Consider the following 22,578-nt stretch of genomic DNA (forward strand, 5'->3'; position numbering starts at 1 on the left):
AGAACACAATAAAAGGACTAAAAAATAGGCAAGAAATACTTTCATTCAACAGAAAAACTCTTATGGAAATAAATTCTTGTGAGATTTTGTATTGAAGATTCAGGAAGTACTCAGTTTTGTGAAGTTATCATAAATGAAAAGCATCACCTTTACCTTTTCATTTCCAGTGGTGTACAAGAAACATATGCTATTACAGAATACAAACATAAATGTGGATGTAGTTTGTAACAAGTATCATGTTATGTGTCACATTATGAAATAATAGATACGAAGCTTTAACAACAAATACAGGAAAATTAGATACTTATGTGTCATAACAAATTTGCTTAAAACAATATTGTATTGCCTTATGTAGGATGGCGATTGAAAAACTGAACCCGAGTACAGACTGCTTGCTAACGACACATGAACTGTTGTCCACCATGAGAGATACAACAAAAATTAGATGAACATGTAGTAATTAGATAATAAATAAGTAATAAATAAGCTAATATAAAAGCCTATATTTACTGAATTGATTTTGCCTTTTACACTACATCACATCAGGTGCTAAAAATGACCTCATGATTCAATGAACTTTTTTGTGCAAGCTAACATGTAAATATATACTTTAACAGCTCCATCGCAACAATTCTCAAAATTTCATCAGGAGTATTGTCCTTCAAGTCTTCTAACATTATTGGGTTATGTGTGTACACTTCTCCCTTTAATCCCTCAACCCCCCCCCCCCCCCCCCGCCCACATCCCTGTTAAACATCATACATGGTTATGTCAGGTGAAAGCAGCAGCCACATCTTTTACTGACAGTCATTTCTTCTTGAATCTCTCATGAATTCATGAGATTAGCTCACAAGAAGTGTGACATATTGCAGGGTTTCATCACTATCTGGTGTAAAACATGTTGACAAGACCAGCACAAACATTCACTTGTGACAATTTGTGTGTTGATTTCTTTGGATTCTGGATCAACTGTACTCTGATCACCATGATCACAGTAGGTGCACAAACAGGTGGGGCCTGTGTCTTTTTCTTGTTCACAACTGACTCTGTAGTACACCATTTTGTCACCAAATCCTGTTAGACTGCTCTCTGTCTGTATGGAAAGGTCAAGAAACTTCTTTGCAAAAATACCCCTCCACTATTGCAATTCTTTCTTGAAGAAGATGTATCTCACTGAGATATTTCTTTATAGTCTTAACCATGACACAACTTTTGTATTTAATATAAAATGGAACTGCAGCAGCTTCGAAACTATATATGATGATTGGTGGGCAACAATGAGAATTCTAGTATTCAGGGTCAATTTTTCATGCACCACCCTACATATTTTCATGTTGGATATCATTTGGGTGTGGTACTTTGCACTAAAACATTCCATTTCGAATTGTTTGTGTTGTATATGAAGGATGTCGATATCTGTTGACAGTGGATTCAACTTCAAATAAATAGGCATCTACTACCAATTCAATTTCTTTGAACGCCAGAAGGGAATTAAAAATTACTCTGGAATTTCCATGAAAGTTATTACAGTTTATTTTCATTATGCTGATTTGTTGATTAAGAAACTAGTTACAATAAAAGATTTAGTCACTACCTGCTATAAGAATACTGCTCAGCACTTGGAAGCAGATAAATGGAGCAATGAAAACTTCACACACTTCATTTCATCAGCAAACCATCTACATAAATCGGCCTTTCATAGCACGCAGTTAAGGACACAGCTTTCAGATTTCATCACTTAGTCACTTTTATTTTACTGCTAACTTGTGTATAAAGTTAATAGCACAAAACTATGGCATTCTCACCTAGCACACATACAGCATTAAATCCAAATACATATGCAATATTGATCATATTCCCTTATACTGTAATATGACTGCCAATTAATACAACAATAAAAGAAAAAGTCCTCAATATACAACTAACATTTTCCCCATGAGCTAATGAGAATCAGTACTTCTGTTATTGTTGATTGTGGGCTTTAGAAGACTAAACATCTTAAGTCCTCAGTCTCCTATTCACCCTCCTCCCCCAAATCCTGTGACACTACAATAGTAGTGTGGCATGCATTTTGAGTTGGATATGGATACCAGCCTGGTATTCACCCAGTGGGATGTTCAAAATTGCCTTAACTCCACATCAAAACTGGCCTGTTTACTAGCCTTCTTTGTTAATTTGGAAAGTACGTTTGACCTGGGTCAGGCTGGCCTCCCCACATTCCAGTAGTGGGGCACTAATACACTCTGTTAACTGTACTTCTAAGAGAATAGTTCAATGAATAATGAAAACCTTACCTTGGACTGTGTGGTGCAAGCCTTTTTGAGGCTATCCCCTGAAACATTTTATAACACTATTAGGAAATGAATTCAAAAAGGTAAGTAAGTAAAAAAATTAAGACACACTACTACTATTGTGACAACTGCTACTTCCGGATTACTTCCTACTGGTAATATACAGAAAAGTAACTTACAATGTATAATAACAGGCTGTGGGAAACATGCAAAATATTTACAGAAATTATTTCATTACAGAAACATACAAAAAAATTAGTCAGAAGCAGTAAATGACTCAGTGCAATAGTATCGAAGGAAATTGACGGAGATCCAAAATGTGAAATGATTTGGGTGAAGGTCACGGTTAAAGCAGGCTCAGACATGGTAATTGGATGTCTCTATAGGCCCCCTGGCTCAGCAGCTGTTGTGGCTGAGCACCTGAAGGATAATTTGGAAAATATTTCGAGTAGATTTCCCCACCATGTTATAGTTCTGGGTGGAGATTTTAATTTGCCGGATATAGACTGGGAGGCTCAAACTTTCATAACGGGTGGCAGGGACAAAGAATCCAGTGAAATTTTTTTAAGTGCTTTATCTGAAAACTACCTTGAGCAGTTAAACAGAGAACCGACTCGAGGCGATAACATATTAGACCTTCTGGTGACAAACAGACCAGAACTATTTGAAACAGTTAACGCAGAACAGGGAATCAGCGATCATAAGGCGGTTACGGCATCGATGATTTCAGCCATAAATAGAAATATTAAAAAAGGTAGGAAGATTTTTCTGTTTAGCAAAAGTGACAAAAAGCGGATTACAGAATACCTGACGGCTCAACACAAAAGTTTTGTCTCAAGTATAGATAGTGTTGAGGATCAGTGGACAAAGTTCAAAACCATCGTACAATATGCGTTAGATGAGTATGTGCCAAGCAAGATCGTAAGAGATGGAAAAGAGCCACCGTGGTACAACAACCGAGTTAGAAAACTGCTGCGGAACCAAAGGGAACTTCACAGCAAACATAAACATAGCCTAAGCCTTGCAGACAAACAAAAATTACGCGAAGCGAAATGTAGTGTGAGGAGGGCTATGCGAGAGGCGTTCAATGACTTCGAAAGTAAAGTTCTATGTACTGACTTGGCAGAAAATCCTAAGAAATTTTGGTCTTATGTCAAAGCGGTAGGTGGATCAAAACAAAATGTCCAGACACTCTGTGACCAAAATGGTACTGAAACAGAGGATGACAGACTAAACGCCGAAATACTAAATGTCTTCTTCCAAAGCTGTTTCACAGAGGAAGACTGCACTGTAGTTCCTTCTCTAGATTGTCGCACAGATGACAAAATGGTAGATATCGAAATAGACGACAGAGAGATAGAGAAACAATTAAAATCGCTCAAAAGAGGAAAGGTCGCTGGACCTGATGGGATACCAGTTCGATTTTACACAGAGTACGCGAAGGAACTTGCCCCCTTCTTGCAGCGGTGTACCGTAGGTCTCTAGAAGAGCGAAGCGTTTCAAAGGATTGAAAAAGGCCACAGGTCATCACCGTTTTCAAAAAGTGACGTCGAACAGATGTGTAGAACTATAGACCTATATCTCTAACGTCAGTCAGTTGTAGAATTTTGGAACACGTATTATGTTCGAGTATAATGACTTTTCTGGAGACTAGAAATCTACTCTGCAGGAATCAGCATGGGTTTCGAAAAAGATGGTCATGCGAAACCCAGCTCACGCTATTCGTCCACGAGACTCAGAGGGCCATTGACACGGGTTCACAGGTAGATGCCGTGTTTCTTGACTTCCGCAAGGCGTTCGATACAGTTCCCCACAGTCGTTTAATGAACAAAGTAAGAGCATATGGACTATCAGACCAATTGTGTGATTGGATTGAAGAGTTCCTAGATAACAGAACGCAGCATGTCATTCTCAATGGAGAGAAGTCTTCCGAAGTAAGAGTGATTTCAGGTGTGCCGCAGGGTAGTGTCATATGACCGTTGCTATTCACAATATACATAAATGACCTGGTGGATGACATCAAAGTTCACTGAGGCTTTTTGCAGATGATGCTGTGGTGTATCGAGAGGTTGTAACAATGGAAAATTGTACTGAAATGCAGGAGGATCTGCAGCGAATTGACGCATGGTGCAGGGAATGGCAAGTGAATCTCAATGCAGACAAGTGTAATGTGCTGCGAATACATAGAAAGATAGATCCCTTATCATTTAGCTACAAAATAGCAGGTCAGCAACTGGAAGCAGTTAATTCCATAAATTATCTGGGAGTACGCATTAGGAGTGATTTAAAATGGAATGATCATATAAAGTTGATCGTCGGTAAAGCAGATGCCAGACTGAGATTCATTGGAAGAATCCTAAGGAAATGCAATCCGAAAACAAAGGAAGTAGGTTACAGTATGCTTGTTCGCCCACTGCTTGAATACTGCTCAGCAGTGTGGGATCCGTACCAGATAGGGTTGATAGATGAGATAGAGAAGATCCAACGGAGAGCAGCGCGCTTCGTTACAGGATCATTTAGTAATCGCGAAAGCGTTACGGAGATGATAGATAAACTCCAGTGGAAGACTCTGCGGGAGAGACGCTCAGTAGCTCGGTACGGGCTTTTGTTAAAGTTTCGAGAACATACCTTCACCGAAGAGTCAAGCAGTATATTGCTCCCTCCTACGTATATCTCGCAAAGAGACCATGAGGATAAAATCAGAGAGATTAGAGACCACACAGAAGCATACCGACAATCCTTCTTTCCACGAATGATACGAGACTGGAATAGAAGGGAGAACCGATAGAGGTACTCAGGGTGTCCTCCGTCACACACCGTCAGGTGGCTTGCGGAGTATGGATGTAGATGTAGAAAGACAAATATTTCCTTGCTGAATGACAGATGCAAATGCATTCACATATGCATGGGGTTGAATTTCAGCTGAGGGCTAGCAATACAGACCAATTAGTTTAAGAAACACACATCATTAACTTACTGAACAATTCCAACATTCATATCACAAAAATAAATGTGGACGCCATCAGAGAATCATATGGTTCCTGGAATGAATCTTTCACACTAAAATACTGCATGAACAGTTTTGAAACTCCCTGACATGGTCTTGGTGCCAGCCACAACGTGCAACATTCCAGTTTTGAGTTTTAGTCCAACACACAATTTTAATCACCCACAGGAAGTTTCAACCTTAGATTTACACATTATCCCATGCCACGAGCATTATACATACTGTATAGTGTCATTCAAGTTACAATCCACACAATTCAGCCATTCCCAATTGTGTCAGCCATTCTCAATTATGGCCAAAATATTAGAATAATTTTTAATTTTAAACAAATGGTACTGACTTTGCTGACTGTAGTCTTGAGCAGCTTAACACATGTTCAACTTTGAATGACACTTTCTTACTCCGTACATCTGATTCTAATGCTATACAAATACTCACATATGTATAACTGTGAAACCAGTGAAAGACAACATACACATATTTGTAAGCTGTCAGCTTTTCAGACTGCAGAATATTTGAAGTGTTCGTTTTTACTCTTAAACTAAACTTTCACTAATGTGGCTATCAGTACTCAGGCCTCTCAGTAACATGGCCCACCACTGGTCTCTAGTTGGTCAAGGAGAAGTAATGTACGCAGCAATGTTGTTTGTCAAGTACAATGTTAAACATTCTATAAGCTCCAGGAGGATGAGACATTTATGAATATTTTGCTAAGTGGCTGAATGAGGGAAACTGTGAGATACACCAAATGTAACAAGGTGAGGAAATAAAAGTGTGTAGAACAGGTTTGATGAAATAAGAAGAAAAGGGCGTATCAGGAGAGAGCATGAAGATTTCTCACGCTGCTGGTGCCAAAGCTACAGACATCTTCCTGAAGAACATTATGCAACAACCAGATACGTGCAGTACTGGTGTAATGCTTGTAAGGCAGCAGTGCGCTGACATCGTTTATCATTATTGTGATGACTAAAAATTTGGGACATGTTTCATAGTAAGTGATACTGCTGTATATGTACACAGTCAAAAAGTAAGTCTTCTATGAAAGTTAATGTATCTTAGGACTTAATAAAGTACACTTCCTTTGTGTTTAAACTAAATTACAGACACTCACAATAATGTGGCACTTCTACTAATCCAGCACTCATATCTGGGTGTAATGGCCAGAACATTGAGAGTCTAGCGTATTTTGTTGCTTGATCCATCCTTACAGTCCCTGTTTCTGTGGTAGACATATCGATAACATGTCCTTTAATATATATAATTATCCTGAGAATGCAGAAAGCAGTACAAACAATAAGTATTCATCAAGTGAATGAGCTACTTTAGAAGCACGAGTCAGAATAGTAAATAATAAAATGCTGGACACACACATAGTTCAAACGATGCAGAAAATTGTGAGTGAAGAGACAGAAGCCCTAGAAGTTCAGGAAAACTGAAATTATGTGGTTTCCATGTGACATCAGAGACCCACAGCTTAATAATTTCTCATTTTATGTACAGATGCAGCTACACAGTAATTTGAAGGTCATAAACATTCACTAGCACCATCGGCAGAACCAGCAGCCATTTGACTTCTACTGCTGAATCAAAGCCACACCTTGACTTTTCCATGCATTAGAGTCATCAGGTTTACACTTTTACTTTCTTCCTGTGTATTTTTCAATGTCATCTACCACCTTCAAGTTTTTCATTTTCTTTTCTTTTGAAGTGCAACAAGTAACTTTTGTGGCCTGCCTACCTTCATGTCTACCTTCTTCTGAACCATGTCGTACCCCCTACCATCCAATTTTCATTACAGTCCTAGCTAGATCATAAACTCTAACCTATTTTCAGATTCATTTCTTTGTTTTTTAGCCTCTCTTAGTGATTCTCAGCACTCACCTCTTCACTGACTGTTGCAAAACCCCTCATTTCAAAAGTTTTCACATTAAAATTTATGCCTTATTGGTATAAGTCTAAACTGGGAATACAATACTCTGTTATTGACCATTTACAAGAAGTGTGAAAATGCAATGGCTCATTTACTCTATTGTAGGAAGAATTACAAACACTCTTAATTATCTCTCTTAATGTTTATGAAGTGGTAACTTATACAGATGTACACAAAGTACAATGGTCGTTCAAAATCACTTTAGAACTGACAGTTGAGCAGAAGATTGTGGAGGTGCAAAGCGGAGTTGCCACATCCCACACTGAACTGTCAAATAATCTTCCACTTCATTCAGCTTGCTCAATCTCTCAAACTACCCTCTTTATAAATAAGGATCCCACCTCGCCATTTTCTCGAAGGGCTGCGGTATGTTTTCACTTTATTTAAGGCAGCAAATTATTAAGTTATAATATGGACAGTTCACAATAATGGATTATCTGATGTTATCGATTTTTCTACGTGTGGGGAACGTTTTTGTTATTGATGTTAAGTGAACAGATGAAATGAATGAAATCTTAGAAATATGTTAAATTTTCATCAACTCCAAATCATAACTCTGTCAGAGTTTTCTAACATGAGACAGTTTCAGTTACATATGATACACAATGGTCCCTTGTGCATCAAGTACTAAGTGGTCAGCCGTATGGTTTCATTATGAGATACGGAATGCTACATTTATAATATGTTATTAATTTTTCTGATCCACCTACTTATGTCTAACATAGAAAAATATAATACGTATGCATGTCTATCATGGTGAGAAAACATACTTTAAATAGGCCAACAAGTATTTGGAGAAAGAAAAAAAAAGTGATACAAAAAACATTACTTCAGTATTGCAGCAATTATACTGTAAATGGTAATATTTATTTTGTGGGATACAGACTATATAACTGACATGAACTTCATTTGGAGTTGGTTGCTGATAAGGCCGTCAAAACTCACTGTTGTTGTTGTTGTTGTTGTTGTTGTGGTCTTCAGTCCTGAGACTGGTTTGATGCAGCTCTCCATGCTACTCTACCCTGTGCAAGCTCCTTCATCTCCCAGTAACTACTGCAGCCTACATCCTTCTGAATCTGCTTAGTGTATTCATCTCTTGGTCTCCCTCTACGATTTTTACCCTCCACGGTGCCCTCCAGTACTAAATTGTTGATCCCTCGATGTCTCAGAACATGTCCTACCCACCGATCCCTTCTTCTAGTCAAGTTGTGAAACAAGCTCCTCTTCTCCCCAATTCTATTCAATACTTCCTCATTAGTTATGTGATCTACCCATCTAATCTTCAGCATTCTTCTGTAGCACCACATTTCGAAAGCTTCCATTCTCTTCCTGCCCAAACTATTTATCGTCCATGTTTCACTTCCATACATGGCTACACTCCATACAAATACTTTCAGAAACGACTTTCTGACACTTAGATCTACACTCGATGTTAACAAATTTCTATTCTTCAGAAACGCTTTCCTTGCCATTGCCAGTCTACATTTTATATCCTCTCTACTTCGACCATCATCAGTTAGTTTGCTCCACAAATAGCAAAACTCCTTTAATACTTTAAGAGTCTCATTTCCTCATCTAACTCCCGCAGCATCAACCAACTTAATTCGACTGCATTACATTATTCTTGTGTTGCTTTTGTTGATGTTCATCTCATATCCTCCTTTCAAGACACTGTCCATTCCTTTCAACTACTCTGCCAAGTCCTTTGCTGTCTCTGACAGAATTACAGTGTCATCGGCGAACCTCAAAGTTTTTATTTCTTCTCCATGGATTTTAATACCTACTCCAAACTTTTCTTTTGTTTCCTTTACTGCTTGCTCAATATACAGATTGAATAACATTGGGGAGATGGTACACACCTGCCTCACTTCCTTCCCAACAGCTGCTTCCCTTTCATGCCCCTCGACACTGTAACTGCCATATGGTTTCTGTACAAATTGTAAATAGCCTTTCGCTCTCTGTATTTTACCCCTGCCACCTTCAGAATCTGAAAGCGAGTACTCCAATCAACATTGTCAAAAGCTTTCTCTAAGGCTACAAATGCTAGAAACGTAGGTTTGCCTTTCCTTAATCTTTCTTCTAAATTAAGTCGTAGGGTCAGTATTGTCTCACGTGTTCCAACATTTCTACGGAATCCAAACTGATCTTTCCCATGGTCGGCTTCTATTAGTTTTTCCATTCGTGTGTAAAGAATTCGCGCTAGTATGTTGCAGCCGTGGCTTATTAAACTGATAGTTCGGTAATTTTCACATCTGTCAAGACCTGCTTTCTTTGGAACTGGAATTATTATATTCTTCTTGAAGTCTGAGGGTATTTCGCCTGTCTCATACATCTTGCTCACCAGATAGTAGAGTTTTGTCAGGACTGGATCTCCCAAGGATGTCAGTAGTTCTAATGGAATGCTGTCTAATCCGGGGGCCTTGTTTTGAATCAGGTCTTTCAGTGCTCTGTCAAACTCTCCACGCAGTATCATATCTCCCATTTCATCTTCATCTACATCCTCTTCCATTTCCATAATATTCTCCTCAAGTACATCGCCCTTGTATAGACCCTCTATACACTCCTTCCTACTTTCTACGTTCCCTTCTTTGCTTAGAACTGGGTTTCCATCAAAGCTCTTGATATTCACGCAAGTGGTTCTCCTTTCTCCAAACGTCTCTATAATTTTCCTATACCCAGTATCTATCTTACCCCTAGTGAGATAAGCTTCTACATCCTTACATTTGTACTCTAGCCATCCCTGCTTAGCCATTTTGCACTTCCTGTCGATCTCATTTTTCAGACGTTTCTATTCCTTTTTGCCTGCTGCATTTAATGCATTTTTATATTTTCTCCTTTCATCAATTAAATGCACTATTTCTTCTGTAACCCAAGGGGGTATACGAGCCCTCATCTTTTTACCAATTTGATCCTCTGCTGCCTTCACTATTTCATCCCTCAAAGCTACCCATTCTTCTTCTACTGTATTTATTTCCCCCATTCCTGTCAGTTGTTCCCTTACGCTCTCCCTCAAACTCTGTACAACCTCTGGTTCTTTCAGTTTATCCAGGTCCCATCTCCTTAAATTTCCACCTTTTTGCAGTTTCTTCAGTTTTAATCTACAGTTCATAACCAATAGATTGTGGTCAGAGTCCACATCTGCCCCTGGAAATGTCTTACAATTTAAAACCTGGTTCCTAAATCTGTGTCTTACCATTATATAGTCTATCTGATACCTTTTAGTATCTCCAGGGTTCTTCCATGTATACAACCTTCTTTCATGATTCTTGAACCAAGTGTTAGCTATGATTAAGTTATGCTCTGTGCAAAATTCTACCAGACGGCTTCCTTTTCATTTCTTAGCCCCAATCCATATTCACCTACTGTTTCCTTCTCCCTTTTCCTACACTCGAATTCCAGTCACCCATGACTATTAAATTTTCATCTCCCTTCACTATTTGAATAATTTCTTTTATCTCCTCATACATTTCATCAATTTCTTCGTCATCTGCAGAGCTAGTTGGCATATAAACTTGTACTACTGTAGTAGGCGTGGGCTTTGTGTCTATCTTGGCCACAACAATGTGTTCACTACGCTGTTTGTAGTAGCTTACACATACTCCTATGTTTTTATTCATTATTAAACCTACTCCTGCATTACCCCTATTTGATTTTGTATTTAAAACCCTGTATTCACCTGAACAAAAGTCTTGTTCCTCCTGCCACCAAACTTCACTAATTCCCACTATATCTAACTTTAACCTATCCATTTCCCTTTTTTCTAACCTACGTGCCCGATTAAGGGATCTGACATTCCATGCTCTGATCCGTAGAATGCCATTTTTCTTTCTCCTGATATGAACGTCCTCCTGAGTAGTCCCCGCCCGTAGACCCGAATGGGGGACTATTTTACCTCCGGAATATTTTACCCAAGAGGACGCCATCATCATTTAATCATACAGTAAAGCTGCATGCCCTAGGGAAAAATTACGGCTGTAGTTTCCCCTTGCTTTCAGCCGTTCACAGTACCAGAACAGCAAGGCTATTTTGGTTAGTGTTACAAGGCCAGATCAGTCAGTCATCCAGATTGTTGCCCCTGAAACTACTGAAAAGGCTACTGCCCCTCTTCAGGAACCAAACGTTTGTCTGGTCTCTCAACAGATACCCCTCCATTGTGGTTGCACCTGCGGTATGGCTATCTGTATCGTTGAGGCACGCAAGCCTCCCCACCAACGCCAAGGTCCGCGGTTCATGGGGGGGGGGGGGGCAAAACTTACTCCAAAATTATTTTGTTATGTAGCTACTTACTGCTGTAAATTGTGCATTTCACTCTGAATATGCTACATATATTTAATTTCTTTTGTGATAAGCTAAGAATTCCACTCAATTCACTCTTGTCACTCACAGATGATGTAAGTAACACTGTACTGTGCTGATGTTATTAAATGAAAGTCTTCCCCTTCACTGAAGGTGTAAGTATGTATGTTGGTGTTCTTCCAGTCTTCAGATATGACATTCTAAAACTGCTTCTTCTGTGAGCTTTCCGACTGCAGAAGACAGAAATTTATTGTTACTCCTGGTTATGTACCTCTTAATTTGGGCCCATATTATCTCTGTTGGGTTGAAATGGTAGCAACAAAGTGGTAGCCTACTGATTGTATACTCATATGTCTTTACCAGCTCATATATGGGGAACTGTGTTTTTTGTAGGGCTATTCATTCCAAAAGCACCACCTTTGTAGGGTTATCTGCCACTTAAATCAACATTATGAAATTGAAGCCAATTAGTCATTCCATTCTTTCTCTTTGTCATGGTAGATCTATTGTAAACTACAGCTGAATGGTAAGGAGCATTATCTAGAACAATTGTTCACAGTATTCCCAGATAATGCATTAGTGATTCTATGAACAACATTATTAACATAATTAGGTTATTTCGTCAGGATCGTCTCCTGTCTGCTCGACTTTAGAAGCACATAACCATTCAAGAGAAAATCTTCTGAGGTTCCTGAATGACAAAGAGTAAGTTTGTCCCCATTGTCCGAAGGAATTGCCAATGTTCCCTTACTTATGTCAACTGGCGAGCCCTGCTTCATAAAGTGACCATAACTGACCCACATCTCATCAAGCCACACCACTTAATTGATGCTGATGCCAAGGATCTGCCTTACAAATTGCCATTGCCATGCAGCTACATCCTCCCTATTCATCAACAACTTACAGTTACAGAAATGTACATAGTAACATCCTAGGTCGTGTAATACTGTATGTGACAGCCATGAAGAAGACATGATTCCTTAAGGGTGACCAGTAACTTCCAAATGTTCAATTTTCCTTTCCACAATACTAATCATAAGCTTGAAGACAAATTGCATTCTCAGCAAATGGAAGTATATTCATAATCCACTTATCCATACCATGTTTTTTACTCAAGAATTTTAACCTTCGATGTTTTTCCACTTTCCTTTTCTTTCTTTAACATTTTCTTGCCAACTTTCTCATTACCATTCTTGTTTATGTTCAGAGCTGCAGCACTTCTATCAATTACATTGCTCACAGATAGCAGAGGCCACCATTAAGTTATTCAGTCTCAAAATAGGCAAGTAACACAAACCATTTATCTTGACTAACCTTGTATGGCAATACCCTAGCTGAGAGATTGAGGTGGAACTTTTCCACTCAACTTTTGATGATTTTCTTTGTGAAACACTGTTCAATACCACACAACAAATAAAAGTAACAACAAATGCAATAATAACTCCCGCAACAGTAAAAATCACAACAAACAAAATCACAGTTTGCAATGATCACACAGAACAGCAAACTGCCTGAAGTTCAAACAATGGAAATGGGAAATTTTTTTGGTCCTGGGGTGAAGGTCTGACAACTCTGCATGCTTCCTGTTGTTACAGGTATTGCAGAATTGGTGGAATACAGTCTGTGCCTTCCTTGTGGGCTCCCCCTTACTACCTCTAAAAAGTTCCTAACCCTGAAGTAATTTTAAACAGATTATAGTCACTAACCCACAGTTCTTAAAAAGGTAATTTGACACTGAAAAATAGAAAAACAGAAAAACTTCACCAATACTGGTCCAGTGTCCAGATCCAAATGAAACATTGGAAATAGGTACCTTACTTTATCAGGTCTAATCTCACATTGTACATCAGTTCACTGATTACTTCTGTGTACAAAAGACAATTCCTTCTTCTGTGCTGCCACACTGTGTGATTATCACCAGAGTTACAGGTTTAATGCATTTATTTTCTCTGTTTGGCAATTTGGCAATGTGAAAAACTTTTCTGGGAGGACTGAGAATAGTTTTATTAATATCCAGTTTTGTCTGACTCTTTAGTTCTGTCTATCATGATCAGTGTGAGGGAAACTGTGAGGCTGACACAACCACTCTTCAGTGCACTTACATAGGCTGAATCAATGCTTTGTTTTCCAAGGGCTGGTACTTCAGATTTGGTAGCCACTGAACTCAATGCTGCTTGGAAATCTATGACTACCAAAGTGTAATTCCTATTTTTTGTTCTTTTCCGTAATTTTGTTCACGATGGAAAACTGTTATATCCACTTCTTAAGATTTTTTCTTTGCCCTATCAGTAGCTTATGTTTGTTCAACATGGTTACTGCTGAGGACAGTGATTATTTTCAACATTAGAAAAAGAAGACAGATACATAGAGACAGGAAAAACGTGTTTTCAACAACTTACTTTTATTATTATATTTCACTCTTTCTGAAGGTTGCATTGAAAATGATGAACTAATTCTTTATAATTTACATATTATACATTACACATCACTGTTTTACATTAATGACAAATTGTTCATAATCGAACCATTAAGACTATGTAACAGAAGAAACTTTAATGACTCAAAACAAATGGATATTCAGCCAAATATTCATAAAAAAAATTTCAAATTCAATGTTAATATATACTACACTGGTCACACCGGGAGAAGGTTTGAGACTGAAAGCAAGGAATGTGTCAATGCCATCAGTTAAATATCAAAAGCCACATTTGTAATGCATAAAACCCGTAACAGGCATTGAAACGAGTCTACACCTTTGTGACATCTGCTCAGTAGTAGATGATGAAACAGTTGTGTCAACAAATTGATCTTTCAATATAATTCTTTTTCTAGTGTTTCTTTGAAATTTGCATACCTTGTGTTCTAAAAGGAAGTGTTCAGGGCTGTTATATATGGCTGACCATCAATTTAAATTTCATTTATCATGTTATATTTCTTCCATCACATTTTAAAAATCAGTTTCTTTATATTTTCACTTTATACCTGAAAACACTATCCCACGAAATCAGATTTGTTACTTTTACTAGTTATCGGCAAATAAACCTACTTCTTGCACAACATGTATTATTAAAAATCTGCTGTAAAAATTATATTTATGGTTATGAAATCATTCATTATTTACACAAAATGTTTGTATATCAAATAATATTATCTACAGAATAAATATCTCAGTTGCCTGCATTGACATTTGTGAAACTCTCTGTACTAATTAACCAAAACATCTTTGTAAACTTTATTTGTTCTGGAAAGAGTTGGGGAGGAAGTATCAGTGAGATGGATTCACAAAGAACAGGCATGGGAGAAGCAAATCAGGAACTTTCCTCAACTGTATTTATGTAACAGGGACTTGTAAAGTTTCAATGATATATGCCACATGTTTATATATTCAAGATTGTTTTGATTTTTGTTATGGTGAAATACATAAAACTGATTCTTAAAAAAGTGTTTCATTTAGAAGATCATCCAACTGAATTATACACAAGAGAATAGAACCTGATTATTGACACGACTGTTCCATGAATGCATTACAAAGAATCAAGACCATCAGAGAAAAAATTCTGTTCATTAAACATGTCAAGACCTTGGCCTCTTGAGAGAACATACCCTGTAAACTAATTAAACAACAAGCTGAGCCATTACCTACAACATCAAGAATTCAAGATGAGTATAATTTTATAACTCCTCTTTATTGCAAAAGTCAACTTAGGCACAGCAGTCTACAACCAATGTGCCCACGACTAACTGCACAAATTCCTTCAGACAGAAACATAATGAAAGCTTGAATTTATATTCTTTAATTATTATTGTGATTATTTGTTGAGACAGGGTTGTTTGAGCATAGTAAAACATATTGGACACCAATTCAACTACTGCATCCTACAGAAAAAGATAGCTTTATACATCTGCTTGATGAGATAGGTGTACATCCCACATAAGAAGATCATTTTAAAAAACCACCACTTCATACTTGTCAGTGGACACACTGATTCAGTCAATTTTGCCTCCTGACAAAATTTCATCCACCTGCTTTCTGTCCTACAACTGAAACATTCAGAGCCTAACCAAAAATCAAATGCCACATTAAAATAAAACAGACATTTAATTGGTTTAATCTATTTATCATAATCCTAATACACACAGGCAGTAAGATGTCACAATGGTAATTTGGGTCTAACTCTCATCATATTTATGTATGCACAGTTGTAAAATTTCGTTATACCATTATGATAAATAACGATTTTTTATTTTCATTTTAGTTACAAATAAGTTTCATGCAGTACGTATTGCTTATAGTGAAACTTTTATGCATTGTTAACCTCCTACTGTAACATTACTGTTCATGTTGTAACTTCTCCAACAGGCCATTTCTTTGGCTCTGTGTCATATGTGCATACGTGTGTGTGTGTGTGTGTGTGTGTGTGTGTGTGTGTGTGTGTGTGTGTGTGTGTGCGGTTTTAATTAATTTAATTATGAATGTGCATACCAATCTGATGATTAACCAGTCAGTTCTTAACTGTTTATGACACTATTTGTACATAAGAAATAGCATTATTAACAGAGGTTGGTTGCTGTTTTTACTTTTCTGGAAGCTCTCTTCTCCTTCATTACATAGGTTCTGTTTCAATATGGAGAGCTCATTACCAAAGATGGCCTTCGAAAGAACTTAATTTTTATCATCCTGTGAATGTCATTTACATAATCAATGACTGCATGTGACAGTTCTGGCATATCATTACTATGGTGGAATTTAACGATGTTCTGACACTCCGAATCGTAAATCACTGTTTAGAAGAACTTCATTAACTGATGTGGAGACCTCATTTACTGGTTCTCTTCAATTCTCTTCACACTACTGTTAGTCATTCCCTTTTCTTTCCGGCTTACAAATGCTGTTAGGAAAAAATGTTTCTCTACGTGTTTCCTTCCGAAACCTCATTTCTCGTATCTCGTCTTCACTGTTCTTATGCAAGACATACGTGGGTGGCTGTAGGATCATTTTGCAGCCTATGACAAACACCACTTCTCTAAACTTTCTTACTAGTTTTATAAGTACTATAGTTTCCTGCCATTATGTACATAGGAGTGACACCACCAGCAGTCGACCAATGGTGTAAATGCCCAGAAGATGATCCCTACGTCGGGCTGACACCGGATGGCGCTATTATAACAATAATAAATGCGATTAAGACTATTCTTGAATTATTGATTTTTCAAATCTTGTAGCTGCAATTTAATCCTTATTTACTTGTACAAGATCTGTTAAAAAATTGCAGACCATTCGTAATTTTGTGCCAATGGTGTGTTGGACTGAAATGCGGTTACGAGCCCTGCACACGTTTGTGTTTAATGAGTAACTGCCGGAAGTTTCATTGTTGTATGGCTGTTAGCTATTGTTCAGTGATGTATTGATTAAAATGTGTCACACAGTTTGCAAATTTTGATTTGGCAGAGCCAGAGGACCAAGAAGTCTGCATTAAATTTTGTGTGAAACTCGAGAAAACATTTACAGAGACACACTAAATATTGCAGGAAGCCTACGGTACAAGCACTTAAGGCATACTCAGTTTACAAATGATTCACATTGTTTAAAAATGGCCAGATGGAAATCAAAGATGTCCCTCATTCAGGACGCTCTTCGACATCTACTGATGAAACTAATGTCAAGAACGTCGTCATGAATTCATACCACAGGGACAAACTGTTAATCGATGATACTGTAGGGATGTGTTGCGACACCTGTTGGGAATTGTGAGAAGGATATGGCCTGAATGTGGTTGGTTGGTTTAAAAGGGGGGGGGGGGAAGAGACCAAACTGCGAGGTCATCGGTCCCTTGTTCCTTGTTCCCAGTAGAACAATTACCCAAAGGAAAGAAGACAAAAAGAAGATGTATGGCACAATAACAGTGGAAAGGAAGAAACAGAAGAATGACAGAAGGACAACGAACACTACAAAGGACAAAACAGGGCAAGAAAACCCCAGAAAGACACAAGAGACTGGGAAGATATTAAAAACAAGAAAACAAATTACAATGGCCGGCGGACCATGAGAATAAAAAAGGAGAAGCCAGCCACTCTGCAACACCTTAATATCTTCTCCATAAAGGTCCTAGGGTGGAGGACACAGAGGGACAAAGGACATGCGTTGAAACTCAGATCAAATGATACAACACACCCTCACGAATAAGGGAAGACTAAAGCTGCTGTTGAGGCACTGTTGCCCAACACTGAAGGTAGGGTACTGGGAAAGTTAAAAGTCTGCCGCAGAGTGGCTAAAAGTGGGCAGTCCAGCAAGAGGAGGATGACTGTCATTTGGGAACCACAGCAACACTGAGTTCAGTCCTCGCAGTGGAGGAGGTAACCATGTGTGAGTCACATACAGCCAATGCGAAGCCAACAAAGGACAACTGATTCCCTGTGAGAAGCCCACAGGAAAGGCTTCCACTCATTCACAGCCCCTTAATAACACACAGTTTGTTTTGCATACTGTTAGGCCACTCCATCTCCCAAAGCCGAAAAACCTTGTGGCTTAAAACAGAATGCAGGTTAGTTTCTGAGATGCCCATCTCCAGAAGCGGTTTCCGCATAGCTTGCTTGGCCAGCCTGTTAGCAAGTTCGTTGCCTTGGATTCCGACATGTCCTGGGGTCCACACAAACACCACTGAATGAGTGGACCGTTCCAGGGCAGAGATGGGCTCCTGGACGTTTGCAACCAAAGATGGCGAGGGTAGCACTTGTTGGTAGCTTCTAAGCTGCTCAGAGAGTCAGAACAGAGAAAAAACGACTCACCAGAACAGGAACAGATGTACTGAAGTGCACGAGATATGGCCACACGCTCTGCAGTGAATACATTGCAGCCAGCGGTCAAGGAATGCTGTTCAATATGGCCTCTGTGGATATAGGCGAAGCCAACATTACCATCAGCCATTCAGCCGTAAGTTTAAATAAATTCAGAGCCCCGGAATGTTCAAGAATCGAGAGGAAATGACAACGGAGAGCGGCGGGGTTAGCAGAGTCCTTGGGCCATGCAAAAGGTTCAGACGAAGCTTTGGCCAATCTGCACACCATGGAGGTGTACGTGAATGGACCTCAAGTGGAAGTGCTAAAGAGAAGAACTTCAGTTCGGAGAGAAGGGATTGCATGCGAATCGCAATCGTGAGCACTGACCTGGGCCACCAATATGGGAGATGAACTGCCGTGAGTGGGAAAAGGAGATGGTAATTCTGATGCTCAGGAGAACTATGAATGTGGGCAACAGAACTGGCGAGAAGTTGTGAACGTCAGAGCTGCAATTGAGGGACTCCGGCGTCCACCAGAACACTGATCACCAGACTCGTTCTAAAACAACCTGTCACTAGGCGAATGCCACAGTCATGCACTGGGTCGAGTAAACACAACACTGAGGGCGCTGCCAAACCATAAATCAGACTCCCATAGTCAAGGCGAGATTGATCAAGGGCTCTGTAGATGCAGCAGCATAGAGCGATCTGCACCCGAGATGGTGTTGCTTAAGCCACTGAGGGCCTTGAGGTGCTGCCAGCACTTCCACTTAAGTTGACGAAGGTGAGGTAGACAAGTCAATCGGGAATCAGAAAACCAGTCCTAAGAACCGATATGTCTCAAATACAGTGAGTGGATCATCATTAAGGTAAAGTTCTGGTTCTGGATGAATGGTATGACGCTGACAGAAGTGCATGACACAAGACTTCGTGGCTGAAAACTGAAAGCCATGGGCTAGAGCCCATGACTGCATCTTGTGATTGGCTCCCTGTAGGCGCCGCTCAGCAACACCAGTACTGGAGGAACAGTATGAAATACAGAAGTCATCGGAATACAGAGAAGGGACACCAACAGCCCTACAGCTAGGCCGTAAATGGCCTCTGAGATACACTCAATATGGAGCCCTGCACAACTCCATTCTCCTGAATACAGGGGGGACTATGGGAGGCACCAACTTAGGCACGGAAAGTACATAGTGACAGGAAGGTTTGGATAAAAATATGAAGCGGGCCCAAGAGATACCACTCGTAGGCAAGGATATGATGTTGCCAAGTTGTGTCGTATGCTTTACGTAAGTCAAAAAAGACAACAACCACATGTTGGCGTCTGGAAAAGGCTGTTAGGATGGCAGAGTCTAGGGACACAAGATTATCAGTGGTACAGCGAGCCTGGCACAAGCCGCCCTGACATGGAGCCAGTAGGCCACGTGACTCCAGGACCAAATCCAACTGCCGACACGCCATACGTTCCAGCATCTTACAGAGAACATTGGTGAGGCCGATGGGCCAATAGCTATCCGCATCAAGCTGATTTTTACTGGGTTTTAGCACCAGAATGATGGTGCTCTCTCGTCATTGCGATGGAAAGACGCCATCAAACCAGAACCGGCTGAAGATGACGAGGAGACATTGCTTGTAGTCAGACGAGAGATGTTTAATCATCTGACTGTGGATCCGATTCAATCCAACCCAGCAGCTGTGTCGGGGCAATGTGCAAGGGCTGAGGGGCTTCCACTCTGTATAGGGGGCGTTATAGGGTTTACTGTGGCATGTAGTGAACGAGAGGACTTTCCTTTGATTGATGGTGTGAAAGGCTGGGGGGTAGTTCTCTGACACACAGGCTCGAGCAAAGTGCTCAGCAAACTGCTCGGCAATCACGTGTGCATTGGTAGAGAGCACATCATTGATGTTAATACCAGGGACACCTGCTAGGGACTGGTACCCAAAAATACGTCTGATCTTCGTCCAGACTTGGGAAGGTGACATTTGGCACCCAATGATCCACACATTGCTCTCCCAACACTCCTGCTTTCGTCGTTTTATAAGCAAGCAAATGCAGGCACAGAGCCACTTAAAGGCTATTAGGTGCTCTAGAGAAGGGTGCCACTTCTGTCACTGTAGAGCTTGCCAACGCTCTTGCCTCGGCGACTTCTGGCGACCACCAAGGGACTGTCTTTCGCCAGGGCACCCTAGAGAACAAGGGATCGCACTTTCCGCCGCAGGAGCGATCGTTGTAGTGACCTGCTCAATCACAACATCGATGGCACCATGTGAGGGAGATTCAACAGTGATAGCAGAGGTGAAAGCTACCCAGTCTGCCTTGTTTGAAGCCCATCTGGGTAGGCGTTTATGGGCATGACACCGGGGGAGTGACAGGAAGATGGGGAAGTGATCACTACCACACAGGTCAACATGTGCTCTCCAGTGGATAGATGGAAGAAGGCCAGGACTGCAGACTGAGAGATCAATGGTCGAATAGATGCCACACTGAAATGTGTGGGGGCGACTTGTATTTAAGAGACAGACGTCGAGTTGGGACAATTCGACATCTCTGCCACGCCCAGTAAACATGGGGCTACCCTACATGGAGTTATGGGCGTTAAAATCTCCCATAAATAGGAAATATCTAGCGAGTTGATCAATCAGTGCAGCCAATACATTCCGGGGTACTGTACCACCTGGAAGGAGATAGACGTTGCAGACAGTTACTTCCTGTGTTGTCCGTATCCTGACAGTCACAGCTCCAAGAGGAGTTTGAAGGGGCACAGGTTCACTACATACCGAGTTCAGGGCATAAACGCAAACTCCACCCGACACTCTATTATATTCACTGTGGTTCTTGTAATATCCCCTGAAGCCACGAAGGGCAGGGGACCACACTGACAGGAACCATGCCTCCTGGGAGGCGATGCAGAAAGCAGGTGTAAAGCTTAACAGTTGTCGTAGCTCAGCCAGATGGTGGAAAAAACCGCCGCAATTCCACTGGAGGATGATGTGTTCATGAGACTGTGAAGGCATGACACACTCATCAGGCAGTATATGCCTCAGGGTCACCTGCTGCCACCGACTTTTTCCTGAACAGGCTATATCCATTGTGTCTGAGGGTCTGGCGAGATCTAGGTCCTACGTGGATGCCAGAATCTTTACCTCATCCTCAGATGCAGATGCAGAGCTTGTAGGCAGAAGTTGGTGTGGGTGCCACCGCAATTCCCTTGGTCTTGGGGGTCTTCTTTCTGGAATTCTCTTGCCAGCCCTTGGGTTTCTCTGGCTGGGACGGATTCACTGATTCTGTCTCTGGGATGGAGGATTATCATGAAGCCCTACAACCATCTGCTTTTGGGAACTTCAGCCAGTGGTAGGTGTCATCTTTCCCACCTGGGAAGGGAGTGACCCAAGGGACAACTTTGTAGTGATAGGAGCCGAAGGAGACTTACGCTTCTCCGGCTGAGAAGTGGGGACTTGTGTCCCTGATGGTTGGAGGACAGTGCTCCTGAGGTAGGTGGTGCAGGATCAACAGTGAGGGAAGTGCCCCCCCACCATCAAAGGGGCAGCTGATGTCTTCCAGCCCTGAGAAGCAACTGGAGCTCTCAGAACTGATGGGGCTACAACCGTTCTCGCAGTGGTGGCATAGAGGAGGCCTTAGCCACAGGATGTATGTGCTCAAAATTCCTCTTAGCCTCAGTGTAGTTCATGGTCTTTTATTCCATGATTTTCCTTTCTCACTGTAAAATCCTGCAGTCTGGTGAGCAAGGGGAATGATGTTCTCTGCAGTTGCCACTGATGGGAGGCAGGACACATGGAGTACTGGGGTGGGATGGACATCCACAATCTCAACAGATGATGCTGGAAGTACAGCAGGAAGGCATACAGCCGAACTTTCAGCACTTAAAGAACTGCACTGGGGGAGGGATATATGGCTTGACATCACAGAAGTAGACCAACACCTTGATCTTCTCAGTTATGGTGTCATCCACGAAGGCCAAGATGAAGGCACTGGTGGCAACCTGATGATCCCTCAGACCTCAATGGATGCACCGGATGAAACGAACACCTCATTGCTTTAAGTTGGCGCATACCCCGCTGTCAGACAGCATAAGAAGGGCCATATTTGAGCTCATATGGTGCGTAATGCTTACAGAAACATCCCTCAGTTTGTCACAAGCAAGTAATGCCCGTGACAGGGCAGAGGATGCTGTTTTTATCAAAACTGACTCTGACCACAGTATGGACAAGCCCTCCACCTCCCCAAACTTGTCCTCTAAATGCTCTACAAAAAAC

General features: G+C 40.6%; 1 protein-coding gene across 48 annotated transcripts in view; it reads right to left on the reverse strand.

Moving 5' to 3' along the window:
* LOC126212861 (zinc finger protein 83-like) overlaps nt 1-22,578 on the reverse strand; it is a 1,762,073-nt gene that overhangs the window by 42,695 nt on the left and 1,696,800 nt on the right. For 46 of the 48 annotated variants that reach the window (XM_049940350.1, XM_049940352.1, XM_049940318.1 and 43 more), the window contains one exon: nt 2,295-2,332. The exons of the other annotated variants lie outside the window; for them this stretch is intronic. In XM_049940350.1, the coding sequence (XP_049796307.1) occupies nt 2,295-2,332 (38 nt within the window). The remainder of the gene's footprint in view (nt 1-2,294; nt 2,333-22,578) is intronic. 48 annotated transcript variants of the gene reach the window in all.

This window comes from Schistocerca nitens, chromosome 11, assembly GCF_023898315.1.
Source record: "Schistocerca nitens isolate TAMUIC-IGC-003100 chromosome 11, iqSchNite1.1, whole genome shotgun sequence".
Classification (NCBI taxonomy): domain Eukaryota; kingdom Metazoa; phylum Arthropoda; class Insecta; order Orthoptera; family Acrididae; genus Schistocerca; species Schistocerca nitens.